At 32.5% G+C, this 26503-nt stretch overlaps 1 protein-coding gene across 1 annotated transcript; it reads left to right on the forward strand.

Annotated features, from left to right (window-relative positions):
- The first annotated feature begins 10486 nt into the window (after positions 1–10486).
- On the forward strand, positions 10487–11476 carry LOC127123679 (uncharacterized). Its single transcript, XM_051053880.1, has one exon. It carries the CDS (start codon positions 10487–10489, stop codon positions 11474–11476), a length of 990 nt encoding a protein of 329 aa, XP_050909837.1.
- The last annotated feature ends 15027 nt before the right edge of the window (positions 11477–26503 follow it).

Genomic DNA, 26503 nt, shown 5'->3' on the forward strand with positions numbered 1-26503 from the left:
CTATTGATTTGATCAAAGTGTTAAGGTATTAAGTTCTTAATCTCTCTATGATGAGTCAAGTGCTCTAGTTTTTTTCATCCATACATATCTTGGTTGTTTAGGCCTCTTAAACGTTTCCTTTGGGCCTTACACTTCACTTGCAAATGCGTTTTATCATTCTGCTTGTGTGGTAATCGGTTACCAGTATTAAGGTAATCAATTACCAGCTATGCGTGCTGCCTTGTGTACAAATTTTACAGCATGTAATCGATTACATCTTTTGGGTAATCGATTACACAGTTCATTTTTTCAAATTTTTAAACGTTGGCTCAGGTGTAACCGATTACACCATATTGGATAATCGATTACCACTGAACCAATGGCAGAAAACATTGCATTCTTTCATGGAAACTCTTTCTGAAATGTGTTCTTGAAGCATGACATCCTTTCATGTATCATAACCATTTAGAGAGGTGTCTAAGGATTATATATAACACATTTATGCAAAATTTGAACACACCTCCTTTTCCCAAATATTTTCAAACAATCTTCTTCAATCATCTTTTCAAATTATTTCAAGTGTTGTTGATTAAATTTTATGGTGAAACTTTTTACACAAAATTTTCATACACATTGATATAGTTTCGTCCATATCTTCATTAGAGCACTTGTTTGTCATAAAGAAGTTTGATTACTTTAAAGGAGAAGATTAATCAATAAATTGATAAATTATTCCATTTGTCAAAAACTTGTAAAAACTCATACTGCTGTTTTTTCCTTGTTGTCCATGATTGTTGGAAACAAGAGGTTCATTAAAAGGGAGGATTGTTCTCTTTTTGACCTTAGTGAAAAATCCAAGAGGATTGTTCTTGGTGTGGTTGTTAGTGTCTATATAGAAAGACTAGTAAGATTCTTGTAAAAGTCCTAACAATAGTAAAATATCTTTTATGTTGAAAGGGGATTGGAGTACTCTCGATCTGTGAGGGGAACCAGGATATCTCTCCGTGTTCTTTACTTTCTGCATTTTACCGTTCATTGCATAACCAAACCAGAAAAGAAAGAACAAGTTTTCAAAGAACCTAATTCACCCCCCTCTTAGGTGCATACTCAACCTACAATGTTAGCCTAGAAATGTTAGGGCTTTCGGGTTATTAAAAGGAAAGAATATGAAAAAAAAAGGTTTATATTTTATTAGGGTGTCTGACGAGATTTTGAATCTCGCTCTTACGTATCTCCGGGTGAAATGGAGAGCTCAAGGCTACATAGTTTTAGGTATAAAATTTTTCTTTATTGGTTGATTTTAGCGAAAACTATTTTGTCTCAATCGGTAGAAAAACATTGCTTGCTACCCAAAATAGATGAGAAGAGGGTGTTTACATCATATTGAATTAAATTTTACATATCAACATTCACAGGAAAATGTCACGTATCTCAACTCACACATATATGGACGAAGCGTTGTTTTGCATCATCTCGAGAGGAAATATCTTTCGTTTGTGAAAAGGGTTCGAAGTTCGCACAACAACGATAAAATAGTTTGATTGGTTTGAATGTATTTTTGGGTGATGATGAGATCTCAGACGAGCGAGAATTACATCTCATTTCCCAACTCTCGGGAGCTCATGGACTACACCACGTTCCTTTTTCATCTTATTTGAGAAAGAGTTTTAAAAAATTTAGGTGTTTTTGGTTTCATTGAAAAAATGAACTCGATGTTTGATTGAGGTTTATTACAAGTTATGGAATTGATTGAAGGATGATGAGTGTTTGAATTGGAGATAACTACATCTCGGATCCCAACTCTCAAGAGCTCGTGGGCTACACCCTGTTCCTTTCATCCAATTTATTAAAAGTGTTTAATAAGAATTAAGTGTTTTGAATTTTGATTTAGAAAAATGGTTTAATGTTGAATCAAGCGTTTTATTATCATTACAAATGGATTGAAAATGGTTGATAGTTAAATGGACTTGAAGGTTTTAAAAATGGATTGATATCGAAGTGGATTTAGAGTGGGAATGGTGATGAAAAACTTGGTGTACACCAAGTGTTTTTGAAAATGGAACTTGGTATTGACCAAGTGTTTTTATTGTTTGAAAAGGTTGTTTTTTATTTTTGTTTTTGTATATTATTTAATTAGTTTATCTAGCTAATAAAAATAAAAACGAGAAAATAAATACAAATTACAAACAAGGGATGGGGGTACATTTTGTCAATGGGGAGTATTAAAGCGAGTAAAATGCAAACCCATCAAACAAGTAAATGCAAACAAACAGAAAAAGAGGAGTTCATTGTAAGAAGGTTCAAGAGTAAACCACATGATAGAAGATAGTAGCACACACGACATATGCACAACACATGTTCATTGTAATTGAATCGAAATAAGTACAGCAAAATTGAAGCGTGCACGAATCAATATCATAATGCAAGGATGTGAATCGATGTCACATAATGTAAATATGTGCAAAGCCATCGAAAGTAGGGTTTCAAGTTCGATTTAAGTGTAACGACATTGGATTGTTGTAAGTTAACGCGAAACATATCATCACAAAATAGATCGGAATGAGAATGGACTTAAAACGCTCAAAAATGAAATAATAATGAACGGGATTTAAAGTGCACAATGGTAAAACACATTATATTTAACTTGAAATGATGTAAACCTTGTAATCGAAATTGAACTAAAGCGTATAGCAAAGAAATGCACGCAACACTACACATGATTTGCTCAAAGTTGGTTTGTGCATAACAACAATATAAGTAGAATATCGTACGCAAGGGTTATAACATGGAGAAATTAAATCATTATATCAAAATAGAAACAAACTCAACAACATAAATTATTTACAAAGTTACGAATTTACTTACAATGATCAAAGCATAATATAAAATCCAGCACAACCTAATCGAATTCAACACAATAATAAATATTATCGAAAAGCAAACTCAACATAGAGATGTATGTGAAACTGAGTCATTACCAAGAATCAAATACTTTTGTCAGAGTATGACTGAGAAGTCGTGCGACTTATCGGAAAAATATGACTTCTTTTGGAGTAGGAAAATGGTGAATGATACAACAGTAAAATCAACATCGAATAACTATAGAAAATTCAAATGTGAATAGGACATAAAACCTGCACAGAAGTCAAACAGACAGCAATCCAAATCGAAAAAAACTTCGCTAATTCGAAACCGACAAAAATAGAGTTGAAGAATAGAGTTCAGTTGAAGGAAAACAAGTTGTGTTTATTAAAACAAGATTTGTTTATGCCCTTAGAAGGTTTTGATGATAACAAAGTATTTAAAGAACAATAGAGTTTGCTAACATTTTGTTTAAGTGTGCAGGATCACAAACATAGAACTAATCCTGATTATTAGCATATGAGGATAAGTAATTTAAAGTCTGATTCTGATTGATTAGAATCTGAACAAGTTCATTGCCTCTGAAGGCATCAGACTCTGGCCTCATGATCCAACTTCTGATGACAGCTCAGACTCTGAAGGTATGGAGAGCAGTTGATCCGTACACTGATCTAAAGCAGTCTTGTCTAATAAAAACCCTAGATTTCTGGACAAAGTCAACTAGGGTTTTCGTTTTTTAAGGCTCAAGAAAAAGAGATTTGGCACCTTTAATCTGTTCTACCTTTTGGTAGATACCTAGTATGATGAAAGATATTGAGTGCAGTGCTATTATTCAATGGATAAAGCTTCAGACTAGATACAAGTCTCCAATATCTCTCTTGACATTCTTCTTCACTAAGTTTGCACATTATGTTCAAACCCCTCAATGACTCTTTTTAAGTCTCTATAAAATAAAGTTGAAGAGTCAAAGGAAGGCCATAACATCACAACACATTATAAGATCTTTGACATGACTCTGAGTTGTAATTTTTATAACTATTATAGCTTAAAGATCATAAGATTTCTTATCTTTGATTATCTTATAAATCTTATAAATCTTAGAAAAGTTGAAAACCTTTGTGATTGTTGCGCAATTGTTATAATTGTGTATCAAAATATAGTAGTTATATTGTCTACTAAACTTTTATTTAAAGTATAGGAAGTCTCTTGCCTGCATGCTTGAGCAAGAAAGTCTATTTCTAGATTGATTGAGCAAGTAAGTCTATTGTCTAAGGACTTGAACAAGAAAGTTTATTTCTAGGTTGATTGAGCAAGAAAGTCTTTTGTCTGAGGACTTGAGCGGAAGTCTCTTTCTAGGGTGATTGAGCATTGAAGTCTCTTGCAAGTATGCTTCAGAAATTTGTAACTTGTTTGGTTATAGTGAAAAGCTCTTGTTGAGGCAAGGGAATTGGACTACTCTCAGTTGAGGAGAGGAACCAGGATAATCTTTGCATGTTACTTGCATTTACTTATGAATATTATATTTCCCTTGTTGTGTTTAATTATGATATTAGAGTCTGAACATTGTTTAGAATCTTAACTTACTGGTTCAAAATAAAAACGAATTTTAAGTATACACAATTCACCCACCACCCCTTCTTGTGTATTTTTCTCACCTTCAGTTGGCATCAGAGCACGGTCTGTACTAAAGAATTAACTGCGGTATAGAAAAGATCTTGAGAAAAATACTTTTTTCATCATGCCAGAGAGTTCTAGTATTACTAGCTCTGGTGAAGAACCCCATCATTGTAATAACAATCATGATCAAAGTACATTTGGTTAAAACACCTATACTGCTAGACCATCAACATTCAGTGGAGACTCCAATGAACTTGAATGGTGGAAAATCAAGATGTACAGTCACATAATTGGTCTAGATAATGAGTTAGACGATATCTTGGAAGATGGCATTAACTTTCATGTTGATGGTGTTGGAATGGTTTTTGACAGAAAGTCTCTCACTCCTGATCAAAAAGATTTATAGAAAGCATCATAGAGTGAGAGGCATTCTTATTTATGCTTTACCTTATTCTGAGTATGTAAATATTATTGATAAGTGTACTGTAAAGACTATCTTTAAATCCATATGTGCTACTTATGAATGTAATCAACTGGTTCAATAAGCTTAAGTTAATCTTCTGATTTAGAAATATGAGTTGTTTAAGATGAAGAATGATGCGAACATTGAATCTACATTTTCAAGATTTTAGGTTCTTGTGTCCAGACTTTAGGTCTTGAACAAGAGTTATACGATTGTGGACCATATCAAGAAGATTCTTAGGAGTCTTCCTATCAAATTCAGACCCAAAGTGACTGTTATTTAAGAAGCTAAATACTTAAACTCCTTAAGTCTTGAAGGTCTTATTATAAATCTCCAAATTCATGAATTGGAGCTAAATGGAGATGAACCTGAAAAGCAGGTTAAAAATGTGGCTTTAAAATTTGTGAGGGGATCTGAGAAATCCTCTCAAAAGCTCAAAGAAGCCACTCATGATGAAGCTTCTGATGAAGAATTTGATGATGATGAACTATCATTTTTCATCAAAAGATTTAAATATTTGGCCAGAAAGAAGAACAAATTCTCTGGTAAGAGAGACAACTTCAAAGGGTCAAGTTCTGAAAGTACAGATTATGATGATTGTTACAACTGTAAGAAGCCTAGTTATTTCATTGTTGAATGTCCTGATCTTCAAAAAGAACAGAGCAAGAATGAGAGCTTCCAGAAGAATAACTTCAGAATCAAGTTCAAGAAAAGTCTCATGGCAACATGGGAAGAACTTGACAATGAAGGAGAAGATGAAGAAGTCAATATTGCTTTGATGGCCTCAACCTTCTCAAACTCATAATTTGAAGTTGATTCTGACTCCGAGTTAGAAGACATAGAACAAGTATTTTCTAATCTCTCCGAATCTGATCTAAGTACTATGTATCATGAGCTTATGGAAAGATGCCAGCAGAAAGTCGGGCATATAAAAACATTGAATAAGCAATATGATTTGTTAAAAGAGGAACTAAAACTTTCTAAAGAAAAAATTGAAAGTCTTGAAAAAGAACAAATTGCTTCAATGAAGAATATGTATGACAAATCTCTGGACAAAAATGAATTAGCTCTTCAAGACATTATTATATCTGGTTATTATAGAATCAAAATTGCCTCCATAATTTATGGAGTAGGTAAGATAAAAAGGGAATTTTACTAACCAAAACACAAAAATATGTCTTTGCATTTACCTAACTCTTTTGAAGGTAGGGCATGATCTCCATTGATTCATCAAGTTCATATCTAGGGTTTGAGACCCTCATGACAAAGAGCACAACCATGAATTGATCCAAGAATGGTTATGAGAAACATATATGAGTTCCATTGATTCCTACATGTTATACTAATCAAGTTTTCTTCAAGAGTTTGAGGGTGATTTGCCTTGGAAACCCTAGTTTGACTAGGTATCTTGAGTAACTTCTCCAACAAGCTATCTCATCAATTGATCAAATTTCTCAAGGTAAACTTCAAAATTCATCATATTATGCATATATGAGCTACCGTGAGCCAAGAAAGTCAAAAGAATTGAAGGTTAGCAAGTTGGTTGATGGTGGTTGGCCAGATGAATTCATCTGATCAAAACTAGGTCTCCCTAGACCCTATCTCCTACATTTTTCACCATATGAAAATGATTCCAAGAGAAACGTTACTCTACATGACATTCTAAACAACTTTCATGTTGAGACCTAGAGCTAGTTTTTCTTGTAAAATAATTTTCTATGTTGAAACATTATAGGTCATTTTGTCTAAACCCTAATTTGAAAGTCAACTTCCCAAGGCCATAACTTGCTCAATTTTTATGAGATGAATATTTCCAAGTTTCACAATAAAATTCAAGGCGTCTACTTCAACTTTTATGTTTGGAGTGAGAGCTAATTCAACTTTTATGAGCATGTGATATGAGGTTACATTATAGGTCACTTTTGACCTATACCATTGAACAAGTGATTTTTCCAAACTTCAAAAATGGATAACTCTATCATTATAAATCCAAATGACATTAAATTGGTGACCATTTTGAAGGTATTTTAAAGAGTTACAACTTTGATGAAGATACCTTTCTCATTTGAAGCTCACATAAAAAGTTAAGCAAGATGGAATATTGAGATATATGGCTTGACACTTAGAAAAAATTTCAACATGTTGAAATTTCCAAACTTCCACCTCAAAATTCTCCATGTTCCAAGCTCCAACTGAAAAAGTGTTGAAAATCAAACTTGTTCCCCTTGATCCAAGCCTTCCAAAGAACCTAACTTCATGCATTTAGGATGACATTTGCTAGGTCTGGGCATGGCTTTAACAAAGCTGCATCTTTGGCAAGAATCAAGCTTCAAAACTTCAGTTCACTTTGCCTTGCCAATCAAGCTTACATTCAGACTTCATTTGGATTGATTTTGGACCTTTTTGTATTGCATCATAGGCCTGCACATGTCCATGCTCTCATGCCATCAACATTTCTAAATTTGGACAAAATTTAAAGTGTGCAAATATCATTCATTCATGCTATAAATACATGCTCTCTGTGCTCATTTAAAGGACACCTTGCACGCCAGCTTTGCCCCCCATTGAAATCCTCTCATTCCAAAGGAAAACCTGTTAAATTTCAACTTAAAATTTGAGTTTGAATCTCAACTGTTGGAGATTCAAGAACTCCAGGATCCAAAGCCTTACAACCTCTCTAATCACTTCCTGCTAGCTTCTCAAGTGTGATCAGATCGTGTTTGGAGTAAGCCACATCAAGAACTGCATAACATTGAAGGTAATTTTCAAAAAACTTCATCTCTTTGATTCTCTCTTAATTCTACTCAACTCTCTTGGATCTTTAGTTGTCTGAAGTCCTACCAATGTAGGCAAGAAGATTGAGTTGCTTAGAGGTCAAATCGAAGCAACTCAGTTGACACACCTCAAAATTCAACTCCTCATATCTTTCTATATATGTGGAGTTAGTTAAAATTGAGGTCAGATTCGTGCTCTACGCCATTTTTTCTTTTAGATCATGTCCTCCTTTTTTATTTTGGTGATGGTTGAAGGTGGACCAGTCCGGTGAGGTCCACCGAAGAAGAAGACCGAAGCTACAACTCCGGCCGTGTGTTGGCACGTCTCCAACCATAGGATCCATTTAAATTGATCTAATCTCACGCGTTTGTTCTGATTACCATTCCTGTGGCACATTGACTCAAGTCCAAGATGGAAAGCGCTCTGATGACCATTCGATCTGCCACCTCAATTAATGAGGGAGATCAAGTGGTCCACGTTTTTTTAATTTTTTGATTTTAATTTTTATTCCTTTGATTTTCATTAATTCATATTAATTTTAATATTAATCCAAAAAATATGAGAGTTTCACCAAAAAAATTTAAATAATTTCCTCTTTCATATTCTGAATTAAAATTATTTTTTGGATCATTATTAATATTTTTCATGATTTAATTAATTTTGCATTTGTTTTTAATTGTTTAAAAATACTTTTAAGTCTTTAAAAATTCTGAATTTTTTTCTCCAAGGTCCTTTGATCTTGTTTGACCTATGATAAATCTCATGGCCATTTATTTGGTGTTTTGATGAGGTTTTAGGAATTTGACAAACCATATTTAATTTAAATGAATGGATGATATTAATTTAGTAAAAGTCCTCCTTTGATCAATTTGAGTTTTGATCAATTCCCCTCCCTCTTCACCTCATTCCCATTCTTTATGCATTCATCTCATTTGGCCTATGATATCTCAAAGTCCTAAAGCTAGTTGATTGAAAAATTAACATGAGTATGGATGAGATTAGGCCACCTCTTTTGCATATTCTTTTTGTGTGTGGTATATTTCATGAGCGTAGTCCATTATACTATGTCTCTAACATGCATTAACACCAAAATTCTATTGCCCGACCTCGAATAGTTGTGACTTCTATATAAGTCCAATTACGATTGCTTAACATAGCGTTAAACTTGTGACATAAAAGGCATAACATTCTAGTTAGTGAGATTGTAAGTCTCCCCTCTTTCATGGTATTGTGTGGAAACTTGGCCTTTTTTCCTTCCTTTGGAAGATGTCTTGGCTCAAGGATCCATGCTTGTGATAAGTTGGTTGAGTGTTCTCCAAAGAATGTCTAAAAAAATGAAAAGCAAAAGCAAAACAATACTAACCTCTAACCTATTAACAACTAACTTTTAATTTCAAGCCATTTACTTTAATGTCATTTAATTCTAGCTTTTATTCATTTTCCATTGTTCATATCATTTTAATTGTTTATATTAATGCAATTTTCACTTTGTCCACTTGGACCATATTGTGTGATATATCTTGTTTGTATATACTTTGCTTGTTTGTGTGGTCTTTGACCATTAATGTACATAATAACAACAAAAACCCTAAAAAAACTTTTGTGTGGACTCTTGGCTTGATCTTGGAAAAATGGACTTAGAACTTAGGCAACATTCCTATGCTAAAGGACTTGGCCAATGCCAACTTATTGAGAAACCAATTGCTTGCAATTTGAAACTTCATCTGATACATTATTCAATATCCCTTTGAGTTCATCTGCAACATGATCATTGTGTAGCTGTCATTTTGAACTTGTGATTTATGGAATTCATCTGTTACATGGGCTAACTTGAAGGAGATCATGGAGTGATTAAAGCTTGGATGTGGCTATCTTTATTTGATGCCTTTGCTCTTCAAGATAATATAATTGTCAATTTGTGTGTTGCTTGATTCTAAATATCCAGGGGAATTCTAGGTTTCTATTGACATTCTTGTCTATTGGATTGCTACCCATTTGGTCAGATCTTTTCAACTCTTAACTTTTAATTTTGTGCATAGGATTAGTCTCCTCATATTCTCCCCATTTATTTAATTTCAAAATATCTCCCTCTCTTTTCAAAATCTTCTTTGTCTGAACTTATTTTGTTCTCAACTTTGACCATTTTGCAAAAAAGATAGAAACTTTGGCCTTATGCCATTGCATTTTCAAACTTATCTTTCTTAAATCAAACTTGTAAATAAACTTAACTATACTTGACTTAAACTTTTAAAAGTCCAAAAATAACTAACTCATTCAAACCATTTTTAGGCCCTTGTGCCTTTCAAATTTAATTTTTGTTAAAAGCAATTCATCCATTTTGAAATTTGTATCACGAACTACGAGGTTTTGATCCCTCATTTTTATGTTGGTACGTAGGCACAAGTACGAAGGGCTTGTAAAACACAAAAATATAATTAATGAATTCTTTTCCCATCTCCCCATTCTATTTGTTTGTAAATATCATTTTTGTACCAAATACATATGCACACAAAAAGGGCTCCATAGGAGTACCTAGGACACTTTGGGTGCTAACACCTTCCCTCTGTGTAACCAACCCCCTTACATGTAATCTCTGACATTTTATTAGTTTTGATTTGAAAACTTCTTACTTTTGGGTTTTCTCCGTACTTTTTCCATTTTCCCTCGGAGACAATAAAAGTGCGGTGGCAGTCTTGTTATTTGATCTCTAGCTTATCCATAGCTTGATGATCATGAATTTACCGCTACAACATTCTTGAGGTACCACTTGACGACTTCTCTTTTCACTCTATGGAAAATGTTGAAAAATGGAAATATGTTTATCAAAGAAGGTTAGCATATGAAAGGGAATTGGGGAAGGATGCATTTGAATGTAAAAAGGTGTTGAGTCTGATTCAAGAAGCTGGTCTGATGAATACTGTAACAGGTTTTGGGAAGTGCTATGAGATGCTGGTCAAAGAATTTATAATGAACATCTCCAAAGAGTGTGATAACAAAAGGAGCAAGGATTTCAGAAAAGTGTATGTCAGAGGAAGATGTGTGGATTTTTATCCTGAAATAATCAACAGGCTCTTGGGAAGAAATGAAGAAGAACAAGCTGAAATTGAAGTTTCAGATAATTTCATATGTAAAGAGATCATAACTAAGAAAGTAAAAGAATGTCCAAGGAAAGGAAAATTGTATGCTAGTGCCTTAAGTGTCAAGTATGCTATTTTCCACGTAAATGGAGCTGCTAATTGGGTGCCTACCAATCACACCACTAATATAGCTATTCAGCTAGGTAAGTTCGTCTACATTGTTGGGACCGAGTCAAATTTTGATTTTGAGGCTTATGTTTTTTATCATACTATGAAACATGTTGCATCTTATGCTGTAAAAATGCCAATAGCTTTTCCCTCTTTGATTTGTGGAGTTATCCTGAGTCAACACCCCACCATATTGATCAATTATGACAGTACCTACAAAAGGGACCCTCCTCTCTCATTGCATTATAGACTGTTCATTGTGAAACATGTCCTATACATTGTCATGACATCTGGACATACTTCTTTAAGGTCCACTGATAGAACAAGCATTCTTACTGAGCTGAAAGACACATGCAAGACTTTGGATGAGACTATAAAGAATTGTACTGAAAGGAAATGCAAACTTGAAATGTTGGTTAAGGCTCTTTCTGAAGAGGAAGGTGGTGAGAAAGATGATGGAACTGATGAGGAAGAGGAAAATGAAGACATAATTGCTACTAGTGATGAGGAAGAGACTAGCAGTAATGCAGATTAATGTTCTCTAGTTATTTTATATGTTGTTCCTGAATTTGTTGTTTTTTGTGGGCTATGCCCTAGAATCTATTTTGTGCACCCTTAGGTGATTCTTGGTTTGTAACCCTCTTAATCTTGTGTGACTAACTTTGATTGTATGGTAATTGTGTTTTGTTTTAACAACTTTATGCTAAAAATGGGGATTAGATAGTGTGTTTTGACTGTGTTGGACTGGTATGTTTGTTTGTTTGGATGGGTTACTCTTTGAGGGAAAGCATGTTCATGTCTGTAGGTGGAGTCTCCCTTAGGGAAACTTAACCCGTTGTTGTGATACTCAGGGGGAGCGTCTGACCTGGTGATCTGGTTCTGTTGTTCATGATGTCAAGAATAATGTCCTGACATCCTGTCTAAGACAGGAGAATTTTTTTCTTGTGCACCTTTATTTTTTACAGGGTGAGGCTTGTTAATTCGCTGCACTTGCCTCTGTTGACTGTGTGGTAAATGATGTTGTATGATTTCTTATTGATATACATCCCCTTGTCTATCCCTTCCATTTATTGACACCTGACCATTGCAAAGATTGTTTTAGCCAAAAATTGCCAAAGGGGGAGATTGTTAGGTTTGTCTTTTGGTGATTGGCTGCTTTTTGGAAAAACAAGTATTTGCAAGATGTCCTGACATGTTGCTTCAACATTTTGCATAATCTAGCTTGCGTTAGTTATGAGATCTAGTATCTTTAATTGTGCTTCCTACAGATTCTCTGAAGAGTTAGTTTTGGTAATCTATTGCGGGTTTCCCTATGATTAAAGAAGATCGTATCTTGACTTATACACGAAGGAACAATGTCAAGACATATTAGGAAACATTTGATTTTATGAGAATCGTATCTTCAGAAGATTGAAAAGAGATCTTGGATCTGCTTCATATCAAAGACTAATGCCCATGCGTATCAATGTTATATACAGAGGAGTTCTTAACCTAGGAATGGATCAAAGCAGTGTAGAATTATGTTATCATTAGGGTTTCGTGTGTGTGTTTTATGTGAGCCATTCGAGTATCACATTGATACTAGAATTGGACTGATTGTATTAAGTTGTAATTTATTATCCCTTAGAAGCTTTTAAGTAAGAGCGGATTGTGCTTTTGTGTTGCGTGTTAGCTTGTGATTGAGGGAAGTGAGAGGGGTCTCATATCTAGGGTTGCTCTAGATAGATACATCCACAAGTAGAGCTTAGGAGAGAAGTCTGTAAACACTGAGGTTGTTCAGGACTTCAAACTAATTTTGTGATAATGGATTTCCTTCCTGGCTTGGTAGCCCCCAGATGTAGGTGACGTTGCATCGAACTGGGTTAACAATTGTGTGTATTATTTACTGTTTTATTTATCTTGCTATTGTTTGATGTGTGATAATGTGCAGACCCTGAGGTCGTGACATCGTGTTTGACATCAGGGATCTGCTCGCCAGATTTTCACGACTAAATAACCTTTCTAGTTGAATTAGAAATTTATAATATAAAAAATTAAGTTATCTTAGAAAACAACTTACATTGATCAAGGTTGATCAAGTTTTCTTCCTTTCATCCTATGCATGTCATTCGCTTTTTTAAGTGTTAGAATTAGGTTCAATGCTTGTGACTTTTCAGCCAACACTTCATCTTTTACTAGTTCATTAAACTAATAAAGAATTAAGTTTTGATTGAAGAGCTATAAGCATTAAACCAAATTCCAACTCTCAAAGAGGAAGAAAATTACATAGAATGCAAGAAAGAAAACTTGATAAACCTTGATCAATGTAAGTTGTTTTCTAAAATAACTTAAGTTTTTAATTATGAATTTTAAATTCAATTAGAAATGTTATTTAGTTAGTGAGGGGTTGGTAAAATACTTAAACCACATATGACATGATAAACTCATATAATATAAGTGTTGGTTTAACATAGTGAAATTTGTAATATACAAGGTATATGATTAAAAATCGATAACATACAACATATAAATCATCATCGACAAGATTGACTTTTATCAACAACAATATACAAATTTTATCAATAACAGCATACAAATTTTATCAACAACATACAACTTTTATCAACAACAAACAGATTTTATCAAAAACCTACAACTTTTATCAACAACACTTACAAAAGACTATAACTAAAGTAATCTAATTTGAGTAAATACCTTCACATTGTAATAATTATTCAAACCCCTAAAAACATCCTATTGATTCACCCAAAACTACTCATGAGCATTTTGATACAATTGACATACATACAATGCATAAATATTGCATCATGTGAAACCGAAATAAAAAAACGTCATCCCAAATGAAAACCCTTTGTAACATTAAATGGATGGAGCAGGTCGTGGAATGACGTAATTTTAAAGTTCTTTAAAAGTGATGAATATTATAACCTATACAAAGAAAAATGGAGGCAAGCATATGAATAACATGATTACATTTACAAAATACTATTAATCAACTAATCTAATATGAGTAAATACCTTCATATTGTAATCATTATTCAAACCCCTACAAACTTCCTATTGATTCACCCAAAATTTGTCATGATCATTTTGATACATTTGGCATACAGTGCATAGATATTGCATCATGTGAAACCGAAATCAAAAAACACCATACCAAATGAAAACCCTTTGTAACATCAAATGGATTGAGTAGGTATAGGAATGACGTACCATGAAAGTTCTTCAAAAGTGATGAATATTAGAACCTATACAAAGAAAAATTGCATTTACAAAATATTGTCAAGAAACTAATCTAATCTGAGTAAATACCTTCACACTGTAATAATTATTCAAACCCCTACAAACTTCCTATCGATTCACCTAAAATTTCTCATGATCATTTTGATACATTTGGCATACAGTGCATGAATATTGGAACCTATACATCAAATGGATGAAGTAGGTATAGGAATGACGTACATTAAAAAATCTTCAAAAGTGATAAATATTAGAACCTATACAAATAAAAATAGAAGTAAGTGTTTGAATAACATGATTACCTTTTAAAATAAGAAGAAGAAGGAGGAGGAGGAGGAGAAAGATAAAGAAGAAATAATGTTGATCTTGATTACCTTTTTGTATAAAGAAGATAGATGAGTATTTGGAAGTGGAAAAGAGAGATGTTAGGGTTAATGTTTTGAGCTAGACGGTTATTCTTTGGTGAAAGTTATACACACACACACACACACACATATATATATATATATATATATGTAATTTAATAGTATATGGACAAGCTCATTTTGTAACAAAAAAATAAAAAAGTTATTGGTGAAAGGATTCGAAGCATGTAACCTTCCATCTATCACCATGTTGTTTGTTTGAACCTATGCTGAAATATAATTTAATAAAATAAAAGTCAAAGTTCAGATGCGTTAAGATGAGTTATTACTACAAATGCTTAAATGATCGTCATAATATGGTATTACCAAAGGTATATTTTGTAGTAGTGATCTCTCACTAATGGATTACCACATCTTCTACATTTGAGGGATGACTCGTCCACTCTCTTGTTACCTAGCCAAGGTAAGATTGCATACGACTGAAGTTATGAGCAAAGGAGACGATCTCCCTCGAGGAAGGACTAAAACTATAAATTCCTAACTCAACAATTTAGTTAGATATCACTTATTTAAATAACAGAAACCTAAAGTCCCTAGCTTGATCAATTGCAAACAATGTCACCTCTATTGTACTCGTTGCAAGTACAAATAATATAATAGTAAAATCATTTATTGTGAAGTTTTTTTGTCATTTTTATCATTTGTAAAAATTCGAAGTTAAATTAAAACTTAAAAACTAGGAATCAATATGTAATTTTTGAAAATCTAAAGCACTAATTTAATTATTAGGGATTAAGTTTTTTTTGAATATTCTAGGGTTTAAGTTTTAAAAAATATAGATACTAATTTTCAAAATTAATAATAATTAATTTAGCATTCACACTGTATAGAATAAAAAGGATAATTTTAAATTCCTTACTTTCATGTCGTTTTAAATTTCATATAATAAATTTGGAGAAAAAACTTGATAGATTCTCATCATTTTAATAATTCTCCCTATTTTTTTTTATCAAAATATTAATTTTGGCCAATTCATTTTAAATTTTTTTATGAAATAATTTTATGTCATTAAAATTTCCTGCAATTGTATCCAAAAAAAAAATCATCCAAAAAGACTCTAATGGTGTGTTTGGATAAATTATTTTAAAAAAATTGTTGTTACATTTTTTGGGTCATTTTTATAAATGTTAAAAGGTTTTGCTCAAATTTAAAAAATATAGACCGATTTACATTTTCCAAAATTTTAAAAGTCTGATTTGTAAAAGTTAAAATTTATTAGGGACTCATTTTTAGTTTTTTGAAAATTTAGGGGATCCATTTAAAATTTTCAAAAATTATGGGACCAACTTGCAAAATCTATAAAATTAATAATAACTAATTTGATATTCAAAATAGGGATAGAAATGGGTACCCATGGGTACATATACTAGTCCCCCGCTACCCGCTCCGTTTAGTAAATATAATACTCGTACCTGTCTTATATCCGTGCAGGTATCAAATGATTTTGAGATACCCATGGTTATTTTCGATTACTCATGGAGAGCTTTTTTTAATTGTAATTTATTATTTTTTCTTATATATGATGTAAATAGAAAATTATGTGTATAACTTTTGAAGAATATGCCGAAGAAAAACATGAAAGCGCATAGTATTATTTAATATTGTTTACGTGATTTAAGTATCTATTTCATTTTGATATTTTATAATTTGATTATTGTTTCATTGTATATTTGTGATTTATATACTATTTCAATTCATCTATGTGATTGTAATATTCTTTTTATTTGATTATAATCACTTAGGCTACTTAATTGTACCGGTGAGAACCGTTTCATTTCATAATATATTCATTTGATCCTTGTTAGCTATTTCTTTTTTGAGCCTATGAAAGTTATTGATTTTTCATTTCCACATGAGTAGCTTGAATCACAAGTTAGAACATTTGAATTTTGAATATTTGGTATTTGATTCGAATCATGTGTTATATTTGATTTGAATGATTCACCTATTGAAAATTGGAATTACATTCTGGATCAATTGGTTCAGATCAAAAATTGAACATGATTCGTATCATAACCCCATTTGATTCGAATCAAGTGCAAATAATGATTTCAATCATTTGCTTTAAAAAGTGTCTTTTTTTGATACTGTCCATATTGATTTGAATCAAATATCATTCTTGATTCGAATCAACCCATATAAAATCCAATTTTCCATCACTTATTTAAATCATTGTTTCTTTTGGTGAAAGTAACAATTGTGGGAAACCTATGGTGATCTGTAGAGACAAAAGTTGTAATTTTTGTCTTCTCTTCTTAGTGTGTTCATCTTTACACCATTCTTCTCTCTTCTTATCTAAACACCAACCTTTTGATATTGAATCCATGTTAATTCTTTATCATTTTTTTGTTGCATCTTGTTTTGTGCAATTTGGTTATTGTTCTTGTGTGAATTTGAGAATGAGTTAATCAATCTTGTTGAGGATTTGATCAAGCGCTTGATAACCATTAAGAACCAATACCCACTTACCTAGAAACTTATTTCAACCTTGTGTGTGTGTGTGCTCATCATTCATCAAAGCTAAATTACTTGATTAATCGCTCGTAATGTCAGTTGTTGTTGAGATTATCTGGCATTGTTCACCATCTTCATCCTTAGTATTTTTACTTGTTCATGGACCCTTCTATAAAGAATGAGTGTAAGGGAGACTAGTGGTACCTTAGGGTATCTAATGTGCCACTAGTCTCCCTTACACTCAATCTTTAGAGGAGACTAGTGGTATATTAGGGTATCTAATGTTTTTATGTGTAGCTGATTTTTTATTGTAACAGGTGCATGTATCATTTCTTAAGTGAAGTTTAACATTGATAGATTAGCTAACAAGATGAGAGTTTCTATTATACTCCAAGTAATTCTTTGGCAGAATCAAGTATCAATGGTCTGTAAGGAGGAGTTGGAAGTTGTCATTCTTTGGTGGTGTTGGAGAAAGATTTCTTATAGACAAAGTTGTCTAATATAAGCTCAGTTAATGGTAATTATTCAGACAAGAAATCTGTGGGATCAAGAGGATAGCCATATAAAAATACTTGGAGCAGGTTACTGTGGATAGTTAGGTTATTGGATCAATATCTTGAGGGATCATGTATTGCGTTAGCATTTTAGTGCCAACTTCATAAGAGGGAATTATAGTGTGATAGTTCTTTGTAATCAAAATGATGTAATCATTTTATCATCATAGTGGAGGATCATGATTATGTTCTCATGGTATCATCCATTGTATGTAGGCAAAGCGAGGACGAATGTCGAAATACTATATATCTTTTTGTATCTTTTTTTTTCCTTATCCTTTTACTTTACAGGCATTCATTGATACATATTTGTTGTTGCATATTTGTAAGATTGCATTGATTGTATACCATATAGGTTGTAGTGTGTTTATATCAATTTAATGTATAAGTTTAGGTCTGTGGTGTATCAATCTTAAGGAATCGATACGAAGTCAATTATGCATAGTTAAGAACATCTAAGTAATGTGTTTTTAAATTGCTTTGTTTAAAGCGACTTTGATTGTCATGCAAGTGATTTGCATTAGAAGCAATCAATCTCATGGGAACCTCATGTATTATTTCATATGGCTTGATTCATTGAGATGCTTCAAAACTCTCATTTTTGTGTTTTACTTCCGTGCTTCTTAAAATCTCTTATTTCGTTATATGGGATCTAAAAAGTTTTTCAAATTGTCTAAAAGGATTTTGGGTCTATTCAACCCCCTTTCTAGACATTGTTGTTTCCATATTCTCACCCAACAAAATGTGCACAACTAGGGTTTTAAGTGAAAAGAAGATTATCAAGTCAAATTAAATGCTATTAATGAATTAAATTTATTAAGTACTAGAATGCTGACTCGTGCTTCGCACGAGTATATTAGAAATAAAACAACATTTTTGTATAATAGTTGATATTTTATTTTTTATTTGCATATAAAATTTATTTTGTAGGCCATTTAGATTATTTTTGCAATTATACTATTAATATTTTAATGTGAAAGACAATAAATTAGAAAAAAATTTACTTTTTAGTCAATAATATGTGAGATTAAACTACACATATTTATATTATATCTATTTACATAGACAAATTATCTAGATCTTTATTTGTAAGAAATCATAAAATTTAGACCTTTATTTTATATGTGTGGTTCATTTACTCATTATATTAATGCTAAATTTTAATTAATAAATTAATTTAGTTACATTTTTTATCAACGGTTATTTTCATTAGAAATAATTTTTTTTTTATAATAGTTGGATTTTAATTTTTTATTTGTATATAAAATTATTTTGCAGGCCATTTAAATTATGTTTGCAATTATACTATTAATTTTTTAACGTGAAAGACAATAAATTAGAAAATTTTATTTCCATCACACCAACCATTGATCTCTTTTTATTTTACTTTTTTTATTATAAAATATTATTCTTTTTTGGATATTATATTTATACAAAATAATTAATTAATATATTCTAAACTTACAATTTTATTATAGTATATTGTATTTTTATTAATATAGTATTGAATTTAATTTGACAACTTTTATTTTCACCCTAATCAATAATAAATATTTTATTAAAAAAGTATTTTTGTTTAGATTCGTTTTATAAATTTAAATTTATTTTATCATATCATTAATTCGAAGAAAGATAGAGGATATCATTTTATGTGCATCATTGTATGAAATTTAGATTACTCGACAAAATAATGCATATTTTTTATTTTATATTTTTTCACTAATAAGATATAACTGTAATTTGTTCCAAAATTTATTTATTAAGTAAAAATTGATGAATTTCAATCTACTTAAAAATTAAACATAATAAAGTTATAACTTAGTCATCAAAAATAAATTTTGTATTGTTTTTAGGAATGACACAAATTTATTTTAAAAAATTAGATAATAAAATTAATTGTATCTAAGTTATCAAAAACTATAAAAAGAAACAATTTTAATAATAATTACTCTAATTTAAAAAGTTATCTAACTATTAAGGTAAAAAATATAAAAATTCTTTTTCCTTTCGTTTTCATTTAAATAAGTGGTTTCACATATATTTTTTGTTTTTCTTTATGATTTTGTCATCTTAGTGCGCCGTTGTGTTGGTTGTCGTCTTATTGCGGCGTTATTTTGTTTTCTTGTCTTAGTGCGGTGTTTGTTTGGTTTAGATTGACATATTAGTTTCGACTCAGTGCATATTCAACCAATGACTTTCACGTTGTCAACATTGCAGACTTGGAGATATGGGTACTCCGAGCATTTTAATTTCGTCATTTTTGTAGGCTTTGTCACATGTGTTGGCGTTTTATTATTATATGTTATTTGTTGAGAATGTAATTCATGGTGTCGAAGCATCTTACTGTCGAACCACCTAGATGTCGAAGTGTCGAAATGTTGAGGAGTTGGCCTCGACATGGATCTTTACTTAGCCAAAATTTGCAGTGTTAGCAAAATTAGGTATTTTGGGCTTCACTTGAGGAGCAAGACAACCCAACTCTATAAATAGGGAGTAACCCTTATTGATTGTAAGATAACACATACTTACAGTTGCAAAGGAATAAATAATTCAGTCTGAGAGCAGGGAGTTACTCTGTAGAAATTCTTCTTCTTCTTCTTCTTCTTCCTTATTCGAAAACCCCAATCTCTCTTTCTTCCCCAATTCAATTTTGTTTCTTTTCATTACCATTGTGCACTGAAATCTTGCAACCAAAGTTGGTTGATTTACTCGACTGAAGAGCGAAGAACAAGAGGAATAATCAATCAGAGCGGTTGATTCTTGTTCATGAAGATTCCGTTTGGAATTCTCCATAGGTTTTAGTGGATTTCTTGAAGGGAAATTGGTGAATTTCCAACATCTTGTATATAGAGCACTGACTGAGTGATTCGTGGGAAGAAAAACACGATGGTGATGAATAATCCGAATGAGCATTTTTTGGCGAGTCTCCTAATTTTGAAGAATCAGAATTATGAAAATTGGTGCAAGCAAAAAAAGTTTGTCTTTCGCTATCAAGATCTTAGGGATATTATGAAGGAGGGAGTGACACCGCTTGCAACAAACGCGGCGAATGAAGAAAAAGTTGCACACAAAGAATTGAAGAAGAAAGATTATAAAGCTATCTTTATAACTTATCAGTGTTGATGCATACAATTTCAAAAAGGTTAGTGATGTTGAATCAGCTAAAGAAGCATGGGAAATTCTTGAAAAATCGTTTGAAGGCGCAGAAAATATGAAAGAATTGAGGTTACAAACTCACAAAAGAACGTATGAATTGCTTCATATGGAAGACAACGAAAGTATTACTGATTTTTTCACTAGGGTTACAAAACCGATGAATCAAATCAAGGTATGTGGAGAAGTGTTGACATCAAGATCGATTGTCACAAAGATCTTGAGGTCATTGGCTCCAGAGTTCGACCATATTGTAGTAGCTATAGAAGAGTCAAAAGATTTGTCAACATTGACAAAGGAAGACCTTCAAGAGACCCTTGACTCTCATGAACAAATAATGGTTGAAAGAGATATAGGCAAGTAGAAGAATGATGTGGCTCTGCAGGCACAACCAATAAGAGAAAAGAAATGTAAAGGTAAGTGGTTCGGGAAAAAAAGGTAAAGGAGGCTACAACAACTCAACTGGTCAAAATCAGCAAGAAAGAGGTTGGTCGAATCAAAGAAAGCCCTCATATCAAAACAACCAAAGAGGTGGTGCTGCAGGTAGAGGAAGACGTGGTTGTCGAAAACTTGACAGAAGTCACATTCGGTGTTTCAACTGTCAGAAGTATGGTCACTACTCTAATGATTATTCTGAAAAACAAAAGAATCAAGATAATGATGCAAAGTTTGTAAAGCATGAAGAAAAAGATATGTTGTTAATGGTCACAACAAGACATGAAGAAAGATTATATGACCAATGGTACTTGGACTCAAGATGCTCATAACACATGATTTGTAGGAAAGATTGGTTTGTTAGCATGAAACCCTTAATGAAGAACATGGTAAAATTTGCAAATGACAATACTCTAGCAGTGGAAGGTATTGTTGATATTCTAATTATGAGGAAAGATGGAAAAAGGTCAGTAATTTCCAATATACTGTACATACAGGCATGAAAAGCAATTTGCTCAGCATATGGCAGTTGGTCGAGAAGAACTATAAAGTGTTTATCAAAGACAAGATGATGAGAGTTTTCGACTCAGATGGAAGGTTAATCTTGAAGGCAATTGTAAGACCCTAGTTTTGACCCTAAGATCCCTCATGGCATCATGTTATTGCACAAGTGCATTGCCTCAAGGATCATAGCATGTTTGGCTCCTTAACCCTAGGGTTGGAACTTGTTTGAGTGTGTTGAGACCACCAAGCATGCTTGTATTGTATATTATTGCTTTTCTTATTTTGATTACTAACCAAAAGCACAAAAATATGTCACTAACTCTTTTTATTTTGAAGCTCAAGTGATCATGTACTCCAATGCTCCTAGGAGGCTCCTAAAGCCCAATGAAATGGCTAGATGAAGATGAGAAAAAGAATGAAAATAGTCCACAATGCCCCTAATCATCATATATGTCTCCCAAGTATCTCAATTTTCCAATTTGATCAAGATGACCCAAAGGGCTTGAGGATTGTTTCCCAAGGAAACCCTAATTCAATTGTGCTTTGACTGTGCCTTGCCCATGAAGCAACCTCAACCTATGAATCTAGGGAAGTTCTTTCATTCATCATTTTATGCATATATTAGCCTATTTGAGCATCCTCAATCATTTATTCATCAAGGTTGGAAGTTTGGCCTTGAAAAGTTGACCAGTCAAGTCATCAGACTAAGCTGAGCACCATTGAGATATAACTTTTAATGTGTTTGTCAAATGAAGATGACCCAAAAAGAAAAAATGTTCTTAAGAACCATATGAACAACTTTAATGTTCATCAAAAATACATTTGAAACTTGTAAGGTTATCATTAATTTCAAAACATTATAGGTTATTTTGACTGAAACCCTAATTTTGGGTCAACTTACCATGGACATAACTTCATTAACATTTATGATTTTAAGGTGAGACAAAATGCATTGGAAATATTGAGATGTCTAATTCAAATTTTATGTTGGACAAAAATTCATAATCCTAAAATAAATACATGTGATAATACAAAACATTATAGGTCATCTTGGACCTAATTCATTGAATTTGAAAAAAGTACCCAACTACAAATGCCTATAACTTTGTCATAGAAAATCTAAAGTATGCAAACTTTGAGTCTAAATTTATCACCTTGAAAATACCTACAACTTTGACGTTGGAGGTTTTTCCATTTGAAGCTTGAATCATGAAAACAAAGGGGTTTGATTAGGCTTACTTTTGGTGAAAATTTTCAAAGGTGACTTAAACATGTTTTGTACTTGGGTTTTCACAGCCAGTTTTCATTAATTTCCAAATACCAAATGAATTTTTTCCCAACATGACTTTTGTTCCTTATTTCAAAGGCTTTCCAACCATTACTCACATTACTTTTTTTGACTTACCATTTAGGAGTTTCAAAGAACTCTTCATTTATGTGCATTTTGGCATTTCATGTTATAACTTGGTATGCAAGCTAATTCCACTTCATGTACACGTCCAAATCCGTTCCAAATGAACTCAGCATGGTTTTGCACCCATCATTGGGCCTCACATACGCCTGTACAGGCCCATGCATATCCAATTTCAAATGCCATGCACACGAGGGAAACATGATGCACAACCAATTTCAGCTATAAATAAGCACTCCTTCTCATTCATTCATCAACCTTTTGGAGATCTGAAACGTTGCAGCATTGAAACCATAGCCATACCAAAGCAATTTTTCAGAATTTTGTTCTCACTTTCGAGCTTGAAATTCAACATCATTAGTTGATCTTCAAAGCTTAATTCCTTAACCTTTCATCTCCACTGCATCCCTAGAGCAAAGAGGAGTCAAGATCCTGAAGAAATCGTGGCCTGAAGTTCTCCAATTCAGAGGTATACCTTCAAACTTTTTGGATCTAGAACATGCAATTCAATGTAGCTTTCTCTTGTTTGTGTGGTTTTCTGAAGTCCTCACACTTGAGCCAAGCCAATGGTGGTTTCAATTTTCCATTTTGTGCATTTACAGTTGGTATACCATGATCTTCCACTTCACATTTCTCTCAATATAGGAAGAGTGAGAAGGATCCATGGATATAGTGTTGATCTCCATCACACGAGCTTCAATTTCATGTCCTTACTTTCCATTTTTGTTAAGTTTTTTTCTCTACAACTGGTGGCCGGAGGTTGTTGTTCCACCGGAGAAGATGGTGGTTTCCACCACCACCACCACATGTGTCACTCTTGGCCTTTGGATCATGAGTTCAGGATCTAATCTTGGTCCTTCATTGTGTTTACTTTATTTAATTCATATTGCTGCGCATTTGACTCGAACACACGTTGCGCCCTCACATCTGAGCCATTCAATCTTGCCACGTCAATTAATGAGGTGCATCACGCGGATGTGGTTTTTTTTCCATTTAATTCATTTTCTTTTATTTTCAGTTAATTGATTTGATTTTCAAAAATTCATAAAAAAATTATTTGAAGTCATAAAAATATGAGACCAATTCCAAAAAATTTCTTAACAAATCTAGTTTCATACTTTGATTTTTAATTATTTTTGTGACTTCATTTAATATTTTTTGTGAATTATTTTATTTTTAAAAGTTTTAATTCATTTTAAAATACTTTCTGGCTTTTGAAAAATCCAAAAATATTTCCCTAGCACCTATGGATCATGATAAGTCAATGAAAAATAGTCTCATCAATTTCTTATTTGATTTGAGATTTATTTGAGATTTTAGTTCATATTGTGTTATTTTTTAGTGTTTTTAATTATTTTTAAATACTTTCTGATTTTAAAAATTGGTGAGGAAATTAGTCAAAGCTTGTTTGACCATGTTGAACCTATGAGAATTTAATTGGACTTGTTGAAGTTGATTTGAATTGAATTTGAGGTTTGACCTTATTTTTTATTTGCATTTTATTTTAATTCAAAAAATTACCAAAAACTATTGTTGACTTGTTGACTTGTTGACTTGCAATCTTCATTTCTTTTCTATTTGGTGTTGATTGATGTTGGTTTGATCCACATTTGATCAATTGGATTTGATACTTGTCTTCTTTTTTCCCTCCCTTTCATCTTCATCCCATTCTCTCCATCAATGACCAATGAGTTAAGTTCTTATGGTTGGTCTTGACAAGTGAGAGGTTTAACCTTCTTTGATTCAAACCAAACTCAACTTGATCCATGATTAAGTGAGTTATTTTGTGTCCAAGATAGGTTGCTTCTTGGTCAAGCAAATAACCTAAAGACAATACAAGGCCCTTCCCCTTTTGTTTTGGCATGGCAAGTTTATGGAGCTTGGCTGACTAGTCATGATCTCTAACTTGTGTTCTTTGCCTATATTTTTATTGACCGGCCTCAGATAGGTGTGACTACTACATTAGTCCACTTACGATTGCTTAACATAGCGCTACATTGTCTTATGACAAGCTAACATAACCTTTACTAATTACTAACTTTAATTTGAGCATTTAATTTTCTTGCCATTTACTTTTAATGTCATTTATTTCTTGCTCATTATCCATATTGATTTTCCCTTTGCTCACTTGAGCACATATTTTATGTTTATGTCATTTTATTTTTGCTCATCTGAGCCCATTACTGTATATAAATATATTGTTATATTATGTTTGCTTTGTGTTTGTTTTATGTGAACCAAATGCAAAAAGGGAGAAAGGACTTAGAATTAGGACTTACCTATGCTTAAAGGAGTTCAAGAGCAACTAGGCCTCATGCCTTTAGAATGCAAAACTTGTTGAAGAGAAACTAGGCCTCATGCCTTTAGAATGCTAAATTTCAAACTTGATCTTCAAGGACTTCTCATCCAAAATTATTCTTTGTCCATTCCCCTTATTGTGTTTTGTGAACTTTTTGATGTTTGCTTTTGTATGATAGGGATCCTACCTTGAGATTGTGAAAAGAGGACCATTGTCATGAGTAGCCAAGCTAAGAGACAAGCCAAATGGAGATCCTAGAAGCTTGAATCCAAATTGTGTGTTTGCTTGTTTGTGTGCTAAGTCCAAAGGAAAGGAGCATCTTGAGTCATCTATATGACTTCAAGAAAAGGAACTCCAAGGGTTTATCTTTTCTATCTTATCTTTGTATGCTTTAGGACTAGCCCTTCTCTTCTTCTCCCCACTCTAACCAAGCTAAAAATCATTTTCAAAACTTTGACTTTGTTTCAAATTAGAAATGCAGGCCTTAAGACTTTGACTTTTCAAAACCATTTTCATCAATACTCATTGTGAATAAATCTTAATCCAACTTTGACTTTATTTTGTAAATAAACTTAACTTGTAAATATAACTCATTTCAAGTTGTTTTTGTGGTTCCAATGGCCACCTTATTAAAACCTTTTCAAAAACATTAGTTATAGGTTTGAGTTATCATAGTGGTTGATGTAAATCTCACCTCATCCTTAGTGGTTGGATTATAAGTCTTCCAGGCTTATTATAGGGTTAACCCCTCACTAGCATGTTCAAGCCTTTCTCACATGGTGGATTGTTGATTTAGGTTGAGTTTTCTCCCTTTGATAACAAGAGACCTTAAGGCTTTTGGTCAAATCAATTCATCAATCTTTGAGATTTTTACCCCGAACTACGAGGTTTTGATCCTCCTTTGTGATGGTACGTAGGCAATGGGTTCATCCATTCAAACAACAAAATTTGTAAATATAATCTATTCTTCTCTCATCCCTCCAATCTTTTGCCCAAATCTTTTCACAAATACCAACCTACAACATATATTTGCAAAAAGGGTTCCCTTAGAGTACTAAGGATGTTTTGGGTGCGTAAAACCTTCCCA

Source organism: Lathyrus oleraceus, chromosome 2, assembly GCF_024323335.1.
Source record: "Lathyrus oleraceus cultivar Zhongwan6 chromosome 2, CAAS_Psat_ZW6_1.0, whole genome shotgun sequence".
NCBI classification, from domain to species: Eukaryota; Viridiplantae; Streptophyta; class Magnoliopsida; order Fabales; family Fabaceae; genus Lathyrus; species Lathyrus oleraceus.